This window comes from Brassica oleracea, chromosome C8, assembly GCF_000695525.1.
Source record: "Brassica oleracea var. oleracea cultivar TO1000 chromosome C8, BOL, whole genome shotgun sequence".
NCBI lineage: Eukaryota > Viridiplantae > Streptophyta > Magnoliopsida > Brassicales > Brassicaceae > Brassica > Brassica oleracea.
The window spans coordinates 28,525,846-28,544,025 of NC_027755.1; the positions used below are offsets into that span (position 1 = coordinate 28,525,846).

Below are 18,180 nucleotides of genomic sequence, written 5' to 3' on the forward strand. Positions count from 1 at the left end.
TACAACATGTTTTTTGGTGGTTACACACATATCGATCAGTTCCGACTTCCGCAATAATGTTTTCTTTTTCTATCGCAACGTTATGTTGTTTGTTTGGTCAAAGAGAGGTCTTTATAACTAAACTGTGTTTTACGGGACTTATACTTCTCCATCCATACATCAACAAGATATGCCTCCAGAGAGTTGTTTAAATCAAAAGTTTCTAACATAATTGAAAAAAACTTTGGTTTTGTGGAAAAACCTAACCACATGTATTGGTTTAAATATTTGCCTATTTGAGAACAAATTGCTCTCCACTCCAAAAACAGAGAACAAGAGAGATAAAAACATAAACAAGAAAATGAGTTTCTTATTACTAAGTTTCCTCTTCCTTCTCTCTTTGTTCTTCTTTCAAAAGTTTTCACCTTCAAAAAGGAATCTTCCTCCGGGACCTATAGGGCTTCCCATCGTAGGAAACTTGCACCAGCTTGGAAAATTGCTTTACAAATCTCTTCACAATCTCTCCTTAAAACATGGACCCGTGATGCTTCTCCGTTTCGGTGTCGTCCCTGTGGTCGTGTTATCCTCCAAGGAAGCAGCTAAAGAAGTCCTCAAGACTCATGATCTAGAGACTTGTAGCCGACCTAAGTTGGCCGGTTTGAAGTTGTTTAGTTACAACTTCAAAGACATTGGGTTCACTCAGTATGGTGAGGAATGGCGAGAGATTAAAAAGCTTGTTGGACTCGAGCTATTTAGTCCCAAAAATCAAAAGGTTTTGAAGTATCTCAAAGAGGAAGAGAGTGACTTGCTGGTCAAGAAATTATCAAACTCTGCTCAAACAGAAACCCTGGTTGATTTGAAGAAAGCTCTATTCTCCTTCACGGCCGGGATCATATTTAGACTCGCCTTTGGACATAACTTCCATGAGTGCGAGTTCATAGATATGGAGGAAGTAGAAGAGATGGTGATGGAATTAGAGAGCAACGTAGGCGCTTTGGCATTCACTGACTTCTTCCCCACGGGTCTTGGATGGCTTCTAGACCGGATTTCTGGTCAGCATTCAAGGATGAACAAAGGCTTTTCCAAACTTACTAGTCTCTTCCAACATGTGATCGATGATCATTTAAAGGTTTCACAACCTGAGGAAGACTCAGACCTCGTCAGTGCCATGTTGAATATGGTTAATAAACCCACCAAAACTGGTTCCTTAAAGATCACTTCCGATCATCTCAGAGGAGTCATGTCAGTGAGTGTGCACAAACTTTGTAGTACCAATATAATAACTTGAATCGCAAGATACACACATCTTATTTTTCAATATAATAATTTGAATCGCAGGATACACATCTTATTATCTTATTGTTCAATTTATTTTTGTTTCTATTTAAAAATAAACTAGATTCTATCTCCGTTTGAATGCACATCATTATTTTGGTTATATGTAAATTATATAGGGAATATATTAAATATTAGAAAATACTTATTATTTTGTTTTTAAAATTTTTAAAATTTTAAAATTAATTACTTCATTATTTTCATTTTATAAAATTAAGATTTAATAGCTAATTAACTTATAATTAATTTTAAAATTGTATAATAAATTATTTAATTATTTTAAAATAGATAAATAAAATAAATATAAAATTTTACCACAGTTAATATATATATTTAATATATATTCATTATTGATTTAAAAAATTGATCTGACAATATTATCCTTAATGAATCTAAAATTTTCAATAGCAAAAATCATAAAATAGCACAAGTGAAAGTAAGTTTCAAAAAAATATATTATTTTAATAAAATAGAAATGTAAATTATTGTGTTATTAATTAATTCAGGATGTATTTTTGGCGGGTGTGAATGCGGGAGTAATCACTATGATATGGACAATGACAGAGCTAATCAGACATCCGAGAGTGATGAAGAAACTCCAAGAAGAGATACGAACAACACTAGGATCCAGCAAAGAAAGAATCAGAGAAGAAGATCTAGAGAAAGTTGAGTACATGAAGCTGGTGATCAAAGAATCATTCAGATTACATCCACCTGCTCCTCTCTTGCTCCCAAGACAAACAATGTCGGCCATCAAAATCCAAGGCTACAACATTCCTAAGAACACCATGATCCAAGTCAGCACATACGCGATAGGACGTGATCCACAATGTTGGAATAGCCCTGAAGAGTTCATTCCCGAGAGGTTTTTAAATACATCTATCAACTACAAAGGTCAGCATTTTGAGTTCTTGCCCTTTGGAGCTGGTCGTAGGAGCTGTCCCGGGATGGCCTTGGGAATGACCATCGTCGAGCTTGGCCTTCTTAACCTTCTTTACTTCTTTGATTGGAGTTTGCCCGATGGAATGAAAATTGTAGACATTGACATGGACGAGGTCGGATCTTTAAACATCGCCAAGAAAGTGCCTCTCGAGCTCATACCAATTCTTTATCGCTTCTAAACACACAAATACAATAATATAATACGTATACATAAGATTCGGATTTTAATATATATTTTTTTCATTTCGTTTTTGTTCGACGTTTATCCTGGATGACTTGTATTTGAAGTAATTATATATTTATGTTCATAATTAATATGCTTATATCTTCAAAAAGACTTGTACTGATCTAAATTCGAAAACTTGTGGGTTGAGACTTGAGTTTGGATCACATACTGACATAATATCAGAAATAAATGGTTAAATAACTAACATACGATCAATTTATTACGAACAATCTATTTCCTCAAGAAATCTCTTGAATAATTTAGATAAGTCTATGTATTAGAAGTTTAGATTACATATAATTTTGAGGAAATAGATGGGTAGTAATAAATTGATAGTATGTTAACTATTTTATTCTGATATTTTGTCAACATGAGACATGATTTTGTGTAAAGACTTTACACACATCTTAAATGTTATCCTATATATTCTTTTTTTTTATTAAATTTTATATTTATTAATCAAAGAATGAATGGACATTTACATATGAAAAGAGAGTAAACTAAGTTCTAAAGTAAAATTTTTTTTTTGAGATCATTTTAAAAACCTCTAGCTCCTATTGTCGAACATATACTTTCACCCATCGACGGAACAAGTCTTCCAACTTGTGATACCCAGTGTACTTCAGCGAAGATATCCTATTGCAGATTGCTTTATCAACCTGCCTAGTAAGCGCTTCTGTAGTTATCCAAAGACCCAAATATCTACAAGAGTTGCGTTCTTTCCAAATAAAGTAAATGGTTATCCTATATATTCTTATAAATGGAAGATAACAATGTGATCCAAACTCTATGTGGTCAGAGTTTGGATCATATATGTGACATCCATTTATAAGAAAAATACATTACAACATTTTAGATATGTATAATTTTATTTTCTCTCATCTCCTCCTATAAGGGTTGTTCATCTTGATTCTTAGTAAGATATAAAAGAAAAATCCAACGGAAAATCATCTTTATATATTATAAAAAAGAGCAAGCCTGATTTGAGGTTAAGAATTCCAATATTTCATATTTCCCATATTATATGAAATTTAAATATATATATATATATATAATTATAAAACCTAATTAGTTTCTGGTTACAGGAATCAGATTCATTAAAATGTTAGATTTGTTGATTGTCACGTTATGTATGCTGTCGGTTTGGTTAGAGAGACTGCTATATATCTAACCTGTGTTTTTGAGATGTCACTTTCTCCAGCTACATACCAAGAACATGATATGACTCGAGACAGTTGCCTTAATTGATTCGTTCATCTGATTTAATAAATAAAACATTCATTTAAATACAAAAGACTAACCACATGCATCGCACTGCCTATATATCCCCTCTCTGAAAACAAAATGCTTAATCCCACATCAATAGTAGTAGTAAGAATAATAATTATGTCTATCTACCTTTTTTTCCTCTTCATCTCCCTTGTCGCTTTGATCATCTTTAAAAAGCTTTTACCCTCGAAAAGGAAGCTTCCCCCGGGACCTACGGGTCTTCCCATCATCGGGAACTTGCACCAGCTTGGAGGACTGCTTCACAGTACTCTTCACAAGCTCTCTTTAGAACATGGACCAGTGATGCTTCTCCGTTTCGGTGTCGTCCCTGTGGTCGTGTTATCCTCCAAGGAAGCAGCTAAAGAAGTCCTCAAGACTCATGATCTGGAGACTTGTAGCCGACCTAAGTTGGCCGGTTTGAAGTTGTTTAGTTACAACTTCAAAGACATTGGGTTCACTCAGTATGGTGAGGAATAGAGAGAGATGAAAAAACTCGTGGGACTCGAGCTCTTTAGTCCGCAAAAGCAAAAGTCTTTGAGGTATATCAGAGAGGAAGAAGGTGACTTGCTAGTGAAGGAAATGTCAAAATCTGCCCAAACACAAACCCTAGTGGATTTGAGAAAAGCCTTGTACTCTTTCACCGCTGGTGTCATACTTAGACTCGCCTTCGGACAGAACTTCCATGAGTGTGATTTCATCGATATGGACAGAGTTGAAGTGCTGGTGCAAGAGGCAGAAACCAGTGTAGGCGCATTGGCATTCACTGACTTCTTCCCCACGGGTCTCGGCTGGCTTGTTGACCGTATCTCGGGTCAGCATTCAAGGATGAACAAAGCCTTTTCCAGGCTCACCAGTTTCTTTCAACATGTGATAGATGAGCATATGAAAGCTGGACAAACCCAAGATCATTCAGACTTAGTTAGTGCTATGTTGGATATGATCAATAGACCCACTAAGTCAGGTTCTTTCAAGGTCACCTCTCATCATCTCAAAGCAATGATGACAGTGAGTTTCTCTTAATTATACTTTATCCTTTGCAAAATAGATTTTGTTTTAAGTATCTTCACATAAATTAAGAAAACGATTAAGTATTCGGTTTTGCCCTTATTTGACTATTAAAATTCTATAACATTATTATTTTCTTAATTTAATTTGGGATAAAAGATATAAATTGGTGAAAAAACTATATTAAAATGATAGAACAACAATTATTTTGTAACAAAAGTTATTATACAACAACACTTAATATGAAACCGAAGGATTATCAATCTTTGAAGTTGAACATAATTAAGCACCGGGGTTATAATTTTGGGAGGAAGTTAAGTGAAGATGTAGATATTGATTTGCTATGACCCATTTATAGATCTTGTTTTCTAGCTCATTTTGTTACTTCCTCTTAAATTATACGTATGTCATGTTATCAGGATGTGGTTTTGGCTGGGATAAACGCAGGAGTAACAACAATGATATGGACAATAACAGAGCTAACCAGACATCCAAGAGTAATGAACAAACTCCAAGAAGAGATTAGAACAACACTCGGATTCAACAAAGAGAGAATCATAGAAGAAGACCTAGAGAAAGTTGAGTACATGAAGCTAGTGATCAAAGAATCATTCAGATTACATCCACCTGCTCCTCTCTTGCTCCCGAGACAAACAATGTCCGAGATAGAGATTCAAGGCTACACCATTCCCAAGAACAGCATGATCAAGATCAACACTTACACCATAGGACGTGATCCCAAATGCTGGACTGAAGCTGAAGAATTTATTCCTGAGAGGTTTTCAGATACAAGTATCAACTTCAAAGGTCAGCATTTCGAGCTGTTGCCGTTTGGAGCTGGACGTAGGAGCTGTCCTGGTATGGCCTTGGGAATGGCTAATCTTGAGCTTGGCCTTCTTAACCTTCTTTATTTCTTTGATTGGAGTTTGCCCAATGGGATGGCTATTGAAGACATTGACATGGACGAAGCTGGAGATTTGAACATCGCCAAGAAAGTCCCTCTTGAGCTCGTACCAACTCTTCATCGCTGGTGAAAAAATGCAATGCTACTATATACAATATAAGATCAATATTTGTGTTTGAATGTTTTATAATAAGGGTTTGGTAGTATTAATTTTTCATGTGTCTTTCGTTTTACTGGCTGGTTTGTATTGTGAATCAAAATATATGTATTTATGCTCATAATGTTTGTATCTTCAGTCAGTCTTATGTTAATCAAGTACTCCTCAGCTTGCGACATTGGAATGTTGTAGAAATTATTTAGTGATGTTTGTATTTCATCCAACACTGGAATGTTCTAGTGTAACTAATGATGACTTTGAGATATGTTTTCAAGTCTCCAATGAACATAGCTACACACAGGAAGTGAGTTACATGTTTAGTGTGTCAGAGATGTAAACTACATTTTTTGCCTCATTGTCTTAGTATTATATCAAGCTTTGTTGGGTTTTTTTCACCTCTGGAAACATATCTTAAAATCCATAAATGCATTACACACTAAGCATTCAAAATACTATAAGAAACATACTTAAAAATTCACAAATGCATTACATAATAAACATTCAAAATACTATAAGAAACATACTTAAAAATTCACAAATGCATTACATAATAAACATTCAAAATACTATAAGAAACATACTTAAAAATTCACAAATGCATTACATGATAAGGATGCAAGATACAACAGGAAAGATAGTTAAAAGAAAGCCACAAAGGCATTACATAATAACCATTCAAAATACAAACGAAACATCAATAAGTTCATAACAGTCATGTTTGTTTGTTTCAAGACTGTTATGAGCTTATTGATGTTTCTGTTGTATTTTGAATGCTTATTATGTAATGCCTCTGTGGCTTTTTTTTAAGTATGTCTCATGTTGCATCTTGATAATGATGGTGATGGTGATGAACTGATGATAAGAGACTCAACCACGTGTGACTGTGATTTTGATTGAGTGAACCTTCTTCCGGACATGAAGCATCTCACAGATAACTGTATCTCCCTCTCTAAGCCTGTTCCTCCTACAAATTCTGTTCCATCCTTTGAAGCAAACCCTATCATCAGATCATTTCCCTCTTCCCCCTTTCATGACCCCTTCTGCATCAATGTACTTGATGCTATCTCCAAACGTAAGCGCATGTTCTCTAACCACATTTGCTGGAATAAACTGTACAGAACAAGACCAACAAAACATGAGTAAGCCATAAGGTTAAGACAGTAACCGAATCTAATGTCATTTCTCTACCAGCTCATATGTCCTCTGCTTAAGGTTGGTAGTAAAGCATGGATTTCCAGTGACCTCCGTGCTCGAAACCCTTGCAACAACTGAGACAAAGACATGATTTAGCATTGGTTTGTGTATTAATTAGTAATTACTAAGAATTAACATTCTCACCTTCATCATATGATACTGTCTGGTTGCTGTCAACAGGATAGATACTCTGGCTGACTTCTTCAACTTCACCATCAGCTTCCACTGAAGAATCTTCTTCTTCTTCATCATCAGAATCAGAAAGCTCCACTGTCTCCACAACTGCTCTTGTCTCTTTACAACGACTATGACCGAAGACACGCACTTCAAACGTGGGGTGACCATCATAGACAAAGGTCAAGAACTCACCGTCCTTGAGTTCATGGTCCTCTGCAAATTTGGACCATCCAGATGAGAAATAAGCACAGTCACGTATTGTGGTGAAGCTCACAGTCCAAACTCCACCTCCAGTGCCTTGGAGCTTAGCTTTCCGTGGAAGTGGATCTTCTAGATGCTCATTAAAGGACATTGGGATGGCCTGATAAATCAAAGTGTGAACCATCAGAAACTTGTTTGTAACTAAAAATCAAGATTTTAACAAAGAAACAAATCAAGAATCTTTCTATCACTTTCACTTGTTCTCTATCTTACTACTTGATGCAAGAAACATGATGACGACAAAACCCACTAAAGAGTCTTTTCCCTTTAAGCCATAACTCTCTAGCTAATACTAGAGCTACCTAAAAAGTCTAAAACTTTTACTTGTTACAGTGGTGAAAGAAGGAAATATGAGAGAGAAGAAGATATGTACCATTGATTCAGAGGCTGTTTCTGAGAGGAAAACCTTGAAGAAACGAGAAAGGGCAACATCATCTTCATTTTCAGCCATGGAGGACGTTGGAAGAGAGAGACTATCGAAAATGGGTATAATATTTCCAGAGAGAAGAGAGAGAGAGATATGAGAGACTATGAAGGAGAGAACTTATTATAAACCAAAGGAGTCAAATGAGTCAAAAGCTTTGAAAACAAAAACAGAGTTGTACACATCATGTTGAATATAAAGTTCATTAGTTGTAGTCTACTTTGAGACTGGTGCAATGCTGCTTTCCTTTTGAATTGTACTAATACATGATGAATATATCGTCTTGTCGGATCACTCTGTGTACCACCAATACACTTTATCACATTGACACAGACATCTATGCATGGCTGAGGATGAATTTATTTGGAGACTTCAAACTTTTAATCCATGTGTCATTAAGCAAAAAAAAAACAAGATTTTCTGATTTTCTCTTGGCGATTAATATGAGATACTGAGTTAAGACCATGTACTGTGTAATGCAGTTGTAGTAACAATATCTTATAAACTAGTTAAATTTAAGTTCTCTAACGCACAACTGATAATATTACTGTTCTTACTTAAGGGATGGGTTACATTACATAAGAATCTAACATTCAAGGGGTAAGTTCTATTAAAAGAAAATAAGAGAAACAACTCCATTATATAAAAGAACTATTGAATCCTTTAAGGCATCATCATCATCTTGATTCCATCACCCCTCAAGTTGATCCTCTGCATTGTTCTTGGAATACAATTTGTTTTGCAGTTTCGGAGACGATGCAGGGACAAGCCTTGAAGCTGCTGCCTTAGTTTTCAATTTCGACGACTCTTGTGCCGGTGACTTCCCAACCTTCTTACCAGCAGATGAAGATGATCCCTGTCTTCCCTGTTTACCAAGGAGAGGTAGAGGGAGAAGACATCAGCTACATACTCATATTCCAGATAGAAATAGATCAGACAATACTTAAAGAGCTGGTACCAATCACTAGGAGCACCAAAAGTTGCAAATTTGGTTTTGGGAACTTACTCCATCAAAGAAGCCGATTTTTGGTGTTGGCACACGGAGACCTGATTGTTTCATAGAACCTGGAGGAGCCAAACCACCATTGATGGCTGAAACTCGTTTCGTGCCTTCCTTAGCATCAGCTTGAACAACAGATGCATCTTTAGAGTTCTTGAGAGACTTCACAGTATCATTTGCACCAGAGACGGCTTTCTGGATACTTTTAGCCGTTTGGCTAGTTGCAGAAGCTCGTGATGACTCTGATGAACAGTCGCTGATAGAGCCAGCGGAGGAAAGGTTGGACTTGGTTGTCTTCTTGGTTGGCTGGGGTGGTGGGATTCTTGGCTGCCCCATAATACCTCTAGATGTAGATTTATTTGCTATTCTGGAACTTGAATCATTCTTCTTCTTTATCTGATTCAGAGAAGATTTGTGAGAAGCGCTGGATGAAGCAGCACTGGCACAGCTCTCTAGCGAAGAACAGGAAGATGTCAATTCATTCTTTGAGGCAGCTGAAGAACGCAAAGTTGACTTAACCACAGAAGGTTTTGGGAATGTGGGTCTTCGTGAAATGGGTATTCTAGGAACCGAAGGCTCTTTACCTGCATATACTTCAAAGTCATCAAACATGGACGAAACAGACACAAGTAATACAACACTTTAAGATAACAAGAGTTCTGAGACTAACCCGCAGGTAATTTGGAATCTTTTTCGAGTTTAGTTTTGCTAACATCTAGGGATGCCCTGAACGTTGGTGTAGTTGACAAGAGCCTGACTTTGCCGACTCTGTTGGGTGTAGGCTTGGAAACGGATGTATTGAGACCTCTTGTAGCAGAAACAGGCTGTATAATTGTACAACAGGACAAGTTATGACAAGCTCCTAATTGATAAATCTAACAGAGACAGTTGTCACAGTTCGAGTTCATTAACCAACAGAAGAAACCAATATTATAAATCCTGCAGACTGTAGTTAATATGCAACTGAGAAAGTGAATGAAGATGATATACCTGTTTTGTTGCCTTCCCTGATCCGTTTGCTCTAATACTCAGCTTTTTAGAACTGGCTTTTGGTTTCATCTAAGAAGCAAATAAATCAAAGAAAGGCTTAGGAGAGGAGGAAGGTCAAGAAAAGTTAGTAGGCGCAGTTGTTAGCAGATTTACCTTCTCCTGAGAGGCAATGACCTCCACTGTACTTGAAGCTGGAATTTCAAACATGGTATGCAAAAGATGGTTAACTTGGAAACAAAACTTTACATAAATTAACATAAGTGTAAACACCTTGAAAAAGTAACATCCAATGACACAAATTAAAACACTGTAGCAATAAACTCTTCACAAAGTAGATGGAAAACTTGAAATCTAAAGGTAGCTCACATTAGATACTAGCTCTCCGAGAAGCCATAAAGAGAGACGTGGAGAAACTGTTATCATAATTGTTAAGGCCTTAATGTGGAGAGAGCACAAACACAAAACTAAAAGGTAGACCTAGTGCTATGTAGAAAGCCACTAGAAAAAAATAAAGCTCGAGCTAAACCATAGAAACTGATTATACTCAAAGATGCATGCTAATGTTTGGTAAGGCCATATATCCCCTTAAACAGGCAATGCTAGATCCTTTAACACTAAAAAAAAGACTTACTTGGGCTGGTTGCTACTTCGATTGCTCCCAGTTCATTATCTTTTCCAGGTATAGGAGCATCAGAAGCTTTAGCAGACCTTTGAATAGACGCTCTTACATCTTCAAACAAAACAAACTCCTGACTGTTTTCCACAGGGCAGTCACTTTGAAATGTAGAAATGGATTCCGTAGATCTATTAACATCCTCCTGAATAGTCGGCAAACCATTCCTCTCACTCTTATGATTGCTTTCCATCATACTGGATATTTCTTCAGGTTCCAAAACACCTGATTTAGACAATACGCCAATTATCAAATTTCACTTAAAAGTGAAAACGAAAAGGTAGCTGGTTCGAAATTCAATTAACCTTGGCTAGTGAAGAAGGCATTGTCCCAGGCAAGACTTTTGCGCAAGTTATACTTCCCACTCTTGGTGACCTTCTGAGGCTCAGGCGAGTCACGAGGTTGAAGCACGTCTTCCTTCTCTTCTACTGAAGATACCAGTATCTCTTCATCACAGGACTCTGTCTCCCTCAAGAAAGTTCGATCCTTTCCATCGTTCAAACACTTTTCATCCTCATCTGCTTCTGAATGTTAGCATTAAATAAGCAAAAGACCAAAACTTTACCAAGCACTAATCAAGCGAAAGTCTCTATCAGATAACCCTCTACAGTGAAAGCAGATTCGGAGAGTTTAACAAAACCCAGAACCCATCTAAAACCCAAAATCAATGGCTAATTTACCGGAAAACTCGTAGCTGGTGGGGTTGGGAAAGGAGGAGAAGAGGAGGCTATCGTCCTCAGCAGCGACATCAATCAGACCAAGGCCCTCGCTTTTCTTGTTCTCGTTGTCTTCCATGAGCAGAGAGAGTTAAAGAAGACAAATCGAAATGCACTCTGAGAGAGAAGAAGAAGAAGAGATTTGAATGAACAAGTGATTCCTTTTCTTCCCACCTATCCCGAGATCGAGGGTTTTTGAGTTAGTGAGCGCGGTTAGTTGGTTGGTTGTTCCCTAATCCTTATGGTTTGGATCGGTTCGGTTTTATCCGGTTAAGGTACTTTAGCAAACGTCTACTCAATACGATTTCTCGGATCCTTCTAATTCTTTAACCAAGATTTATAAGCCTCAACCAATTCCAACTTTACTATATATCAGTATATCCTTTCATTCCCCGTAGACTGAATTCACCACACTACTGAAGTCAAGCAAGTGTAGAACAAATAATCGTCTTTTTGTGAAACAAAGCAAAGCAATTGCGGATAAATAAATAAGGCCTCTTAAGATCAAAAGTTAAGAAACTAAAAACGATCAAATGTTAGAAAACAAAAGTTGCTTCTCAATTCTCATATTTTGAGCAAACCACACTCTCTTCTCAAACTAAAACACAATCATATACAAGAGATACCACAGTTCAAATATATGAAACAGTGGATCGCTCAGATTCTCGGAAACAAGAACATGAATAGATGAATCTCCGTTGATTGTGATGAATATTGTTCTACTACTACTCTGCGTTCGGCATTTGAACCATCATATGCGAACCCTACAGTCACCAAAAAAAAACAGTTTAATCAGTTTTTCTTTTGGTTATTTACGGTCGTTTAAGCTCTGGATACAAAGTCCGAACAAATTTTATACCATTTAACTGTTCTAATTCTTGTGTGTACTCTTATTTCTCCTCTATGCGAGAACTACATAGAAGTAAAAAATTAACCTTTGCTAAGAGAAAGCACTTACTTGAGAGTTTCCATAAGGACCTTGTGAGAAAGAGCCTTGCTGACCACCCTGCTGCAGAAACTGTTCAGAAAGGTAAAGATGGGGAAAATTTAAAATTAGCCCACGCGAAACATAAGCACAATGCAAAAAAAAAGAAGAAGAAAACAATGTCAACTGGAGAGATTACTTGGCCTGGTTGACCATCTCTCTTACCACTTGATTCCCCGCCTTTTCCTGATCCCTTGTTGTCACCCTATCAAAATGGCAGAAACAATCCTAATGAGACACAATCATACAACAATATGCCCCAGCCACAGATATAACCGGACCCTCGGATTATGAAAAATAAAAGAAGAGCGGTAAGTGATAAAATGAGAACCACTGACCTCCATCTGCAAGAGTCCAATCCATATAGCATAGAAAGAAAGAAAGAAAAACATAGAGTTAGTGAGTTATCGTTGGTTCAACATAACTAGGAAACTGAATAAGCTGAAGTGGAACATACCTCTCTGTATCTCGTCAGGTAAAACTTGAGAGGTTCAACGTACTCTTCAAATCCTAAAGTGGTCATAGCCCAAAGCAAATCATCTCCGTTGATAGTCTTCCTCTTCTCTCTTTGGCACTTATCACTCGCTCTGCTCGTCAAAATATACACAACCTCATGACATAGTGAACTCATAAGAACGAAAGGAACAAAATTTAAGGAATATAAAACAGCATATTCCATCAATCTCCCAACAAAATCAGATATTGACTCAAAACCCTAAATCCCAATTCAAAGAAGGGAAAAAAAAAAGACATTACTCGCTGGTGACGAAGCTGATGAACTCAGAGACGCATTCCTGCATAGTCTCTTTAGCATCTTTAGCAATCTTGCCGTTTGCAGGCAAACCCCTCTTCATGATTCGGCTTATGTTAGCGATCGGGAGAAACCTATCCTGCTCACGAACATTCATCGACCTCGGGCTCTGATCTCCGCCGCTCTCGTGGCTTCCACCGCCTCCTACTCCGGGACTCATCCCCGACGACTTTGCCTGTGAATCCGCCATCTAACAACGAAGAGCGTTAAAACAACATTCATTCGGGAACTGAGTGAGAGAGAATCGAAGAACGAACCTGAGAGTGAGAGCGAGCGCGAGGGTGGTGATGATGATTTGAAAAAGGCGGGAGAGAGTGAGGGGGTGATCGGAGGAGAAAGAGAAGATTGATCGGACGCTGGAGAAGACGAGAGGCGAGAAGCTCTGCGATTGCGAGATTAGGGATTTAGACTTTTTTATCACCGTCCATTTATTATTATTATTATATAATAATAGAGACAGTAGTATATACTCTTTTTTAGGTTCTTTATAAATTGAACCTATCTTTTGAATTTTACCGCTGACATCTCTCACCCACCTTGTTTCTACTTCCCAAAAATGAAAGTTTTTCCTTTTACCCAACAGTTTCACGGTTTTAAACAATTAAAACCACCTTGGGGTAACTCCCGCCGGTCCCTCCGGTCTACCGGATCGATTCCAGAGTCGACGGTCACTCCTCTAAATCGAGTCCTCAACGCATCCTCCGCTTCCCCTGTCTACGTCTACTCAACTCTCTGCATTTACACGAACTCGAACGCACAACCACTTTGACCATGACGACCTACAGCACAACCTCCTCTCGACGTTCCTCCCAAGAGCTACCTCGCAAACGTATCAAGGCCCCCGAGCTTGATACATCCGCTCTTGTCAAGGAAAACTCCCTCACTCTGATAGGGCGCGTAATGAAACCAGCTGAGCAGTGTGTAGAAGCACTTATCTCAGCGCTCCCAAGGAAATGGATCTTGCGGGGTAGAGTCTCCGGATCTGGCCTAGGAAGGAACTGTTTTCAGTTCAGATTTGAACTAGAAGAAGACTTAAAAGGGGTTTTAGCTAACAGACCATATCACTTCTGTCACTGGATGCTCGTTCAACAAAGATGGGAGCCAGTTATCTCTCTGAGCTTCCCCTCTCAGATCTCGTTCTGGATTCGTCTGGAAGGCCTCCCACTCCACTATTGGCATGAACAAATGATGTATAACATTGCATTTGAGCTGGGAACCCTGGAAGACTACGCCATTACAAAATCCTCTGCAAATATCAGGTTGTCGGTTAATGCGCTTGAACCTTTAGTTAAAGAAGCCCTGATAGAGTTTGCTCCAGGCCAAGAACTAGTGGTAGCCTTGGAATACGAGAACCTAGAACTTCACTGCTCTGTGTGCTTTAGTCTATCTCACTTGGCCTCTAAATGCCACACACGCAACACCTCGCCACAAAGAGCCCCTGCTACACGCTCTCTGAATGAACCTAACAGCCGTCAGTCAGAGCCAAGGGGTTATCACCACACGTCTCCGTTGAAGCTCCCTCCCAGAGAAGAAAATTTCAGCCAGCGCGTTGATAGATATGGAAGACCGTTTGGCGAAAGAATCAAGCCTGCACAACCACGAGGCCAACCTCTATGCAACAAATTAACTCCTCTAGCTCAAGATGTCAGCCCTCAGGGAGAGGTGCCCAACCGAGACTCATATGCTCCGTCGAGGCCCCAAAGTCAGCTAGCGCACACTGACTATGGCTCAGGAGACGCCCCACTCCGCCATCAAGCGAGACGCTCCCGGCGATCCCCGCGACCCTCGCAGCAACTGCAATGGCGTGAAAAACGTAAACAGCCTCTTCACTCAACTCCGGACCGGAGCAAGGGCCCTGTAACTTTGCTTACACCCACTGATAACAACTCCAGGCTGAGACCTCCCCTGGAACGTAATTTAGCCACCTTCGACTTCCCAGCTCTCCCCACAATTCCAACTACTGAGGAAGTTCTGAATGAACTGCGGGAGGTTATAATCCAATATGCCAGTTGTGCTGATCCGGTGGAAAGAGCAGCGAGACAGCAGCGGATTCTACAAAGTGAAACGGAAGGCCTAATGGAGAAAACAGCTCCGTCCATTATCGAAGCTGCAACTGTGAACTATCATAATGTCTTGCGTGGCAGCTCTTCTACGGAACACGACACTCAACGGGAGAACACTATTGTACAAGCTCCCCCTTTACCAGCAAGCACCTCCACGCTCCCTCCTCCAGCAAGGAAGAGAGGTCGTCCCACGGGGACATCTAAGATAGCTAAAACGTCTAAAACGTCTAAAACTTCAAGGAGCCAAGCCAGTGGAGCTCAAAAAGCTCTAGCGGGAGCTAGTTCTAGGAAGCGTAATCTTCTGACCCCTCAAAGCTCACCAGCTGCCTCTTCTACTCCTCGAGCACCCAGAGGGAGAGTCTCCACACCCAGAGGAGCTACCATCACCGCTGATGCCCCCGCTGACATCTCAGGACCTCAATCCCAACCCTCTAATCTGGGACCTTCTCCACCTCCGAGGGAGCACTCGCAAGCAGGAAACCAACAGGATTTTCCTGCACAAAGACGTCCGCTTCCTTAGGGGTTCTGAGCTGGAACTGATGTGGGCTTGGGAATCCCACAACAGTCCAGAGACTCATCACACTGAATAAAAAAAATTCCCCTGATATAATTTTTCTGATGGAAACAAAGAACTCTGATACCTTTGTACTGAAAGAGTTGGAGCCATTGAACATGGATTCCTCTTTCTTGTCCCTCCTGAATCGCCAGGCGCATGCGGCTTGGCTCTCCTATTGAGATCCGATATCCATATTCAGATACTGTCCTCCAATCAAAACTTCATCGATGCTGTTATCTGTTACAAAGATACGAAGTTCTTCAGTACCTTTGTTTATGGAGCCCCAGAAATACAAAATATACAGAGAGTTTAGGATCATCTTACTTCGCTAGTAGACCCGAGATCTGAACCCTGGTTCCTTACGGGAGATTTCAATGATCTCATAGACAACTCCGAGAAGATGGGAGGCAGAGATCGACCGGAGAGTTCCTTCAGCACCTTTCGAACATTCCTATCGTCAAACGACCTCTTTGATCTTAAACATACAGGGAATTTTCGTTCCTGGCGAGGAGTTAGACACTCATACACGGTGCACTGCAGATTGGACAGGGCTTTGGCAAATAGCTCATGGTCAGACCTTTTCCCGTACGGACGCTGCCACTATCTACAATATGAAGGGTCTGATCATCGTCCTATTCTATCCGTGTTCAACGCATCTCTCCGCAAAGGACGTCGAATCTTTCAGTATGATAGGAGATTGCGAGACAATCTAGAGGTACTTAAACTCGTCGAGAGGGCCTGGAACAGAGATGAAAACAGCCCTGTGATGATGAAGATCTCCCGAGTTCGAAGGGCAATTGCGGACTGGAGCAGAATTCACTATATCAACAGCCAGAAGTCCATTGAAGATCTAAAAGCGTCTCTTGATACAGCAATGGGAAGCTCAACTGCAGATGATGTCCTCATCTCAAACATCAACCAAAAGCTCCTGCAGGCGTATAGAGCGGAGGAGGAGTTCTGGAAACAACGTAGCCGCCAACTTTGGCTAGCCCTTGGAGATCAAAACACGGCGTTTTTTCATGCTTCTACAAAGGGTCGCAGAACAAGAAACAGGATTTCAGTCATTGAGAATTCTGTAGGTATCCCGGTTTATGAGGACGGCAAGATAGTGGAGGTTATCTCCTCTTATTTTCAAGATATCTTCACCTCTTCAAACCCGGATCCCTCAGATATAATAATAAGAGCCCTTACACCTTGTATCTCTGAAGCAATGAACAACTCCCTCACCGGTTTGCCGTCACCACTAGAGATCAAAGAAGCCCTCTTTGCAATCCACCCAGATAAAGCTTCTGGTCCAGATGGCTTCTCAGCTAGCTTCTTCCAAACAAACTGGGATCTGGTGGGACCTGCATTGGTCCACGAAATTTGAGGTTTCTTTTCATCAGGCTGTCTCCCAGACAAGATCAATGCTACTCATGTGAGACTTATACCCAAGATACACACGCCAAAAAGTGTAGCTGATTATAGGCATATTGCTCTTTGTAACATCTATTACAAAGTGATCTCCAAGCTACTGTCTATAAGACTCAAACCTATTCTACAAGACTCAATCTCGGAAAATCAATCTGCATTCATACCAGGAAGAGCTATCTCAGATAATGTTCTTATTACACATGAAGTATTACATTACCTGAAGATCTCGGCTGCGGAGATTCATTGCACTATGGCAGTAAAGACCGACATCAGCAAAGCGTACGATCGCCTCGAGTGGTCTTTCATCAAGCGGGTACTGGAAAGGATGGGTTTCTGCGAGGTCTGGATCAGTTGGGTTATGCAATGTATCACAACGGTATCTTACTCCTTTCTCGTAGACAGCACAGCAGTTGGGACCGTCACCCCACAGCGAGGAATACGCCAAGGGGACCCGCTTTCCCCATATATCTTCATCCTATGTGGGGAAGTGCTGTCTGGCCTCTGCAAAAAAGCACAACAGGAAGGCACGCTAGCAGGAATCAGAGTCTCAAACCACAGCCCAAGGATTAATCATCTACTGTTTGCAGATGATACAATGTTTTTCACTAAAACAGACCTTCAATGCTGTACTGCTCTACGCAACATCCTACATAGCTATGAAGCAGCCTCCGGATAGATGATAAATGTCGATAAATCATCCATTTCTTTCTCTGCGAAGACACCAGAGGCAGTGAGAGACAGAGTCAAAAATCAGCTAGGCATAGATAAAGAAGGAGGGGTAGGAAAATACCTGGGGCTACCAGAGCACTTTGGGAGAAAGAAGAGAGACCTTTTTGCCTCCATTGTCGACAAGATTCATCAGAAAGTGGTTAGCTATCAGTCAAGGTTCCTCTCTACAGCAGGAAAGGCTACAATGCTGCAATCAGTTCTATCATCCATCCTCTCTTTTGCTATAACTTTCTTTGAATTGCCTGTGGGATTGTGCAATAAGATCCAATAAGAATTAACTAGATTTTGGTGGGACCAAAAGTCAGGCGAAAAGAAGATATGTTGGACAACATGGGACAAGCTTACCTTACCAAAGAATCTACGAGGATTAT

At 39.8% G+C, this 18,180-nt stretch overlaps 4 protein-coding genes and 1 pseudogene across 6 annotated transcripts; 2 read left to right on the plus strand and 3 right to left on the minus strand.

Annotated features, from left to right (window-relative positions):
• The first annotated feature begins 205 nt into the window (after positions 1 to 205).
• Positions 206 to 2,579, plus strand: LOC106308035 (cytochrome P450 71B8-like). Its single transcript, XM_013745149.1, has 2 exons — positions 206 to 1,225; positions 1,821 to 2,579. The coding sequence occupies exons 1-2, from the start codon at positions 341 to 343 to the stop codon at positions 2,433 to 2,435; spliced, it is 1,500 nt and encodes a 499-aa protein (XP_013600603.1). The 5' UTR covers positions 206 to 340; the 3' UTR covers positions 2,436 to 2,579.
• A 1,228-nt stretch (positions 2,580 to 3,807) lies between these two features.
• On the plus strand, positions 3,808 to 5,961 carry LOC106308036 (annotated as a pseudogene).
• A 420-nt stretch (positions 5,962 to 6,381) lies between these two features.
• LOC106311121 (B3 domain-containing protein REM20-like) lies at positions 6,382 to 7,929 on the minus strand. The gene is made up of 4 exons (XM_013748353.1): positions 7,823 to 7,929; positions 7,156 to 7,549; positions 7,006 to 7,085; positions 6,382 to 6,927 (listed from the first exon to the last, which is right to left on the minus strand). The coding sequence occupies exons 1-4, from the start codon at positions 7,898 to 7,900 to the stop codon at positions 6,826 to 6,828; spliced, it is 654 nt and encodes a 217-aa protein (XP_013603807.1). The 5' UTR covers positions 7,901 to 7,929; the 3' UTR covers positions 6,382 to 6,825.
• A 428-nt stretch (positions 7,930 to 8,357) lies between these two features.
• LOC106308192 lies at positions 8,358 to 11,446 on the minus strand. Its single transcript, XM_013745325.1, has 8 exons — positions 11,217 to 11,446; positions 10,842 to 11,060; positions 10,495 to 10,761; positions 10,017 to 10,054; positions 9,864 to 9,932; positions 9,544 to 9,697; positions 8,880 to 9,457; positions 8,358 to 8,738 (listed from the first exon to the last, which is right to left on the minus strand). The coding sequence occupies exons 1-8, from the start codon at positions 11,329 to 11,331 to the stop codon at positions 8,565 to 8,567; spliced, it is 1,614 nt and encodes a 537-aa protein (XP_013600779.1). The 5' UTR covers positions 11,332 to 11,446; the 3' UTR covers positions 8,358 to 8,564.
• A 273-nt stretch (positions 11,447 to 11,719) lies between these two features.
• LOC106309786 (nuclear transcription factor Y subunit B-10) lies at positions 11,720 to 13,477 on the minus strand. 3 transcript variants are annotated; one of them, XM_013746919.1, is made up of 7 exons: positions 13,306 to 13,477; positions 12,994 to 13,238; positions 12,695 to 12,824; positions 12,576 to 12,581; positions 12,403 to 12,442; positions 12,211 to 12,270; positions 11,720 to 12,016 (listed from the first exon to the last, which is right to left on the minus strand). In XM_013746919.1, the coding sequence occupies exons 2-7, from the start codon at positions 13,236 to 13,238 to the stop codon at positions 11,910 to 11,912; spliced, it is 588 nt and encodes a 195-aa protein (XP_013602373.1). In that variant the 5' UTR covers positions 13,306 to 13,477; the 3' UTR covers positions 11,720 to 11,909. The 3 variants fall into 3 exon arrangements, with proteins under 3 accessions (XP_013602373.1, XP_013602374.1, XP_013602375.1); XM_013746920.1 differs by having other exon boundaries at positions 12,377 to 12,442; XM_013746921.1 differs by lacking the exon at positions 11,720 to 12,016 and adding an exon at positions 12,109 to 12,153 and having other exon boundaries at positions 12,188 to 12,270.
• Positions 13,478 to 18,180: the final 4,703 nt, after the last annotated feature.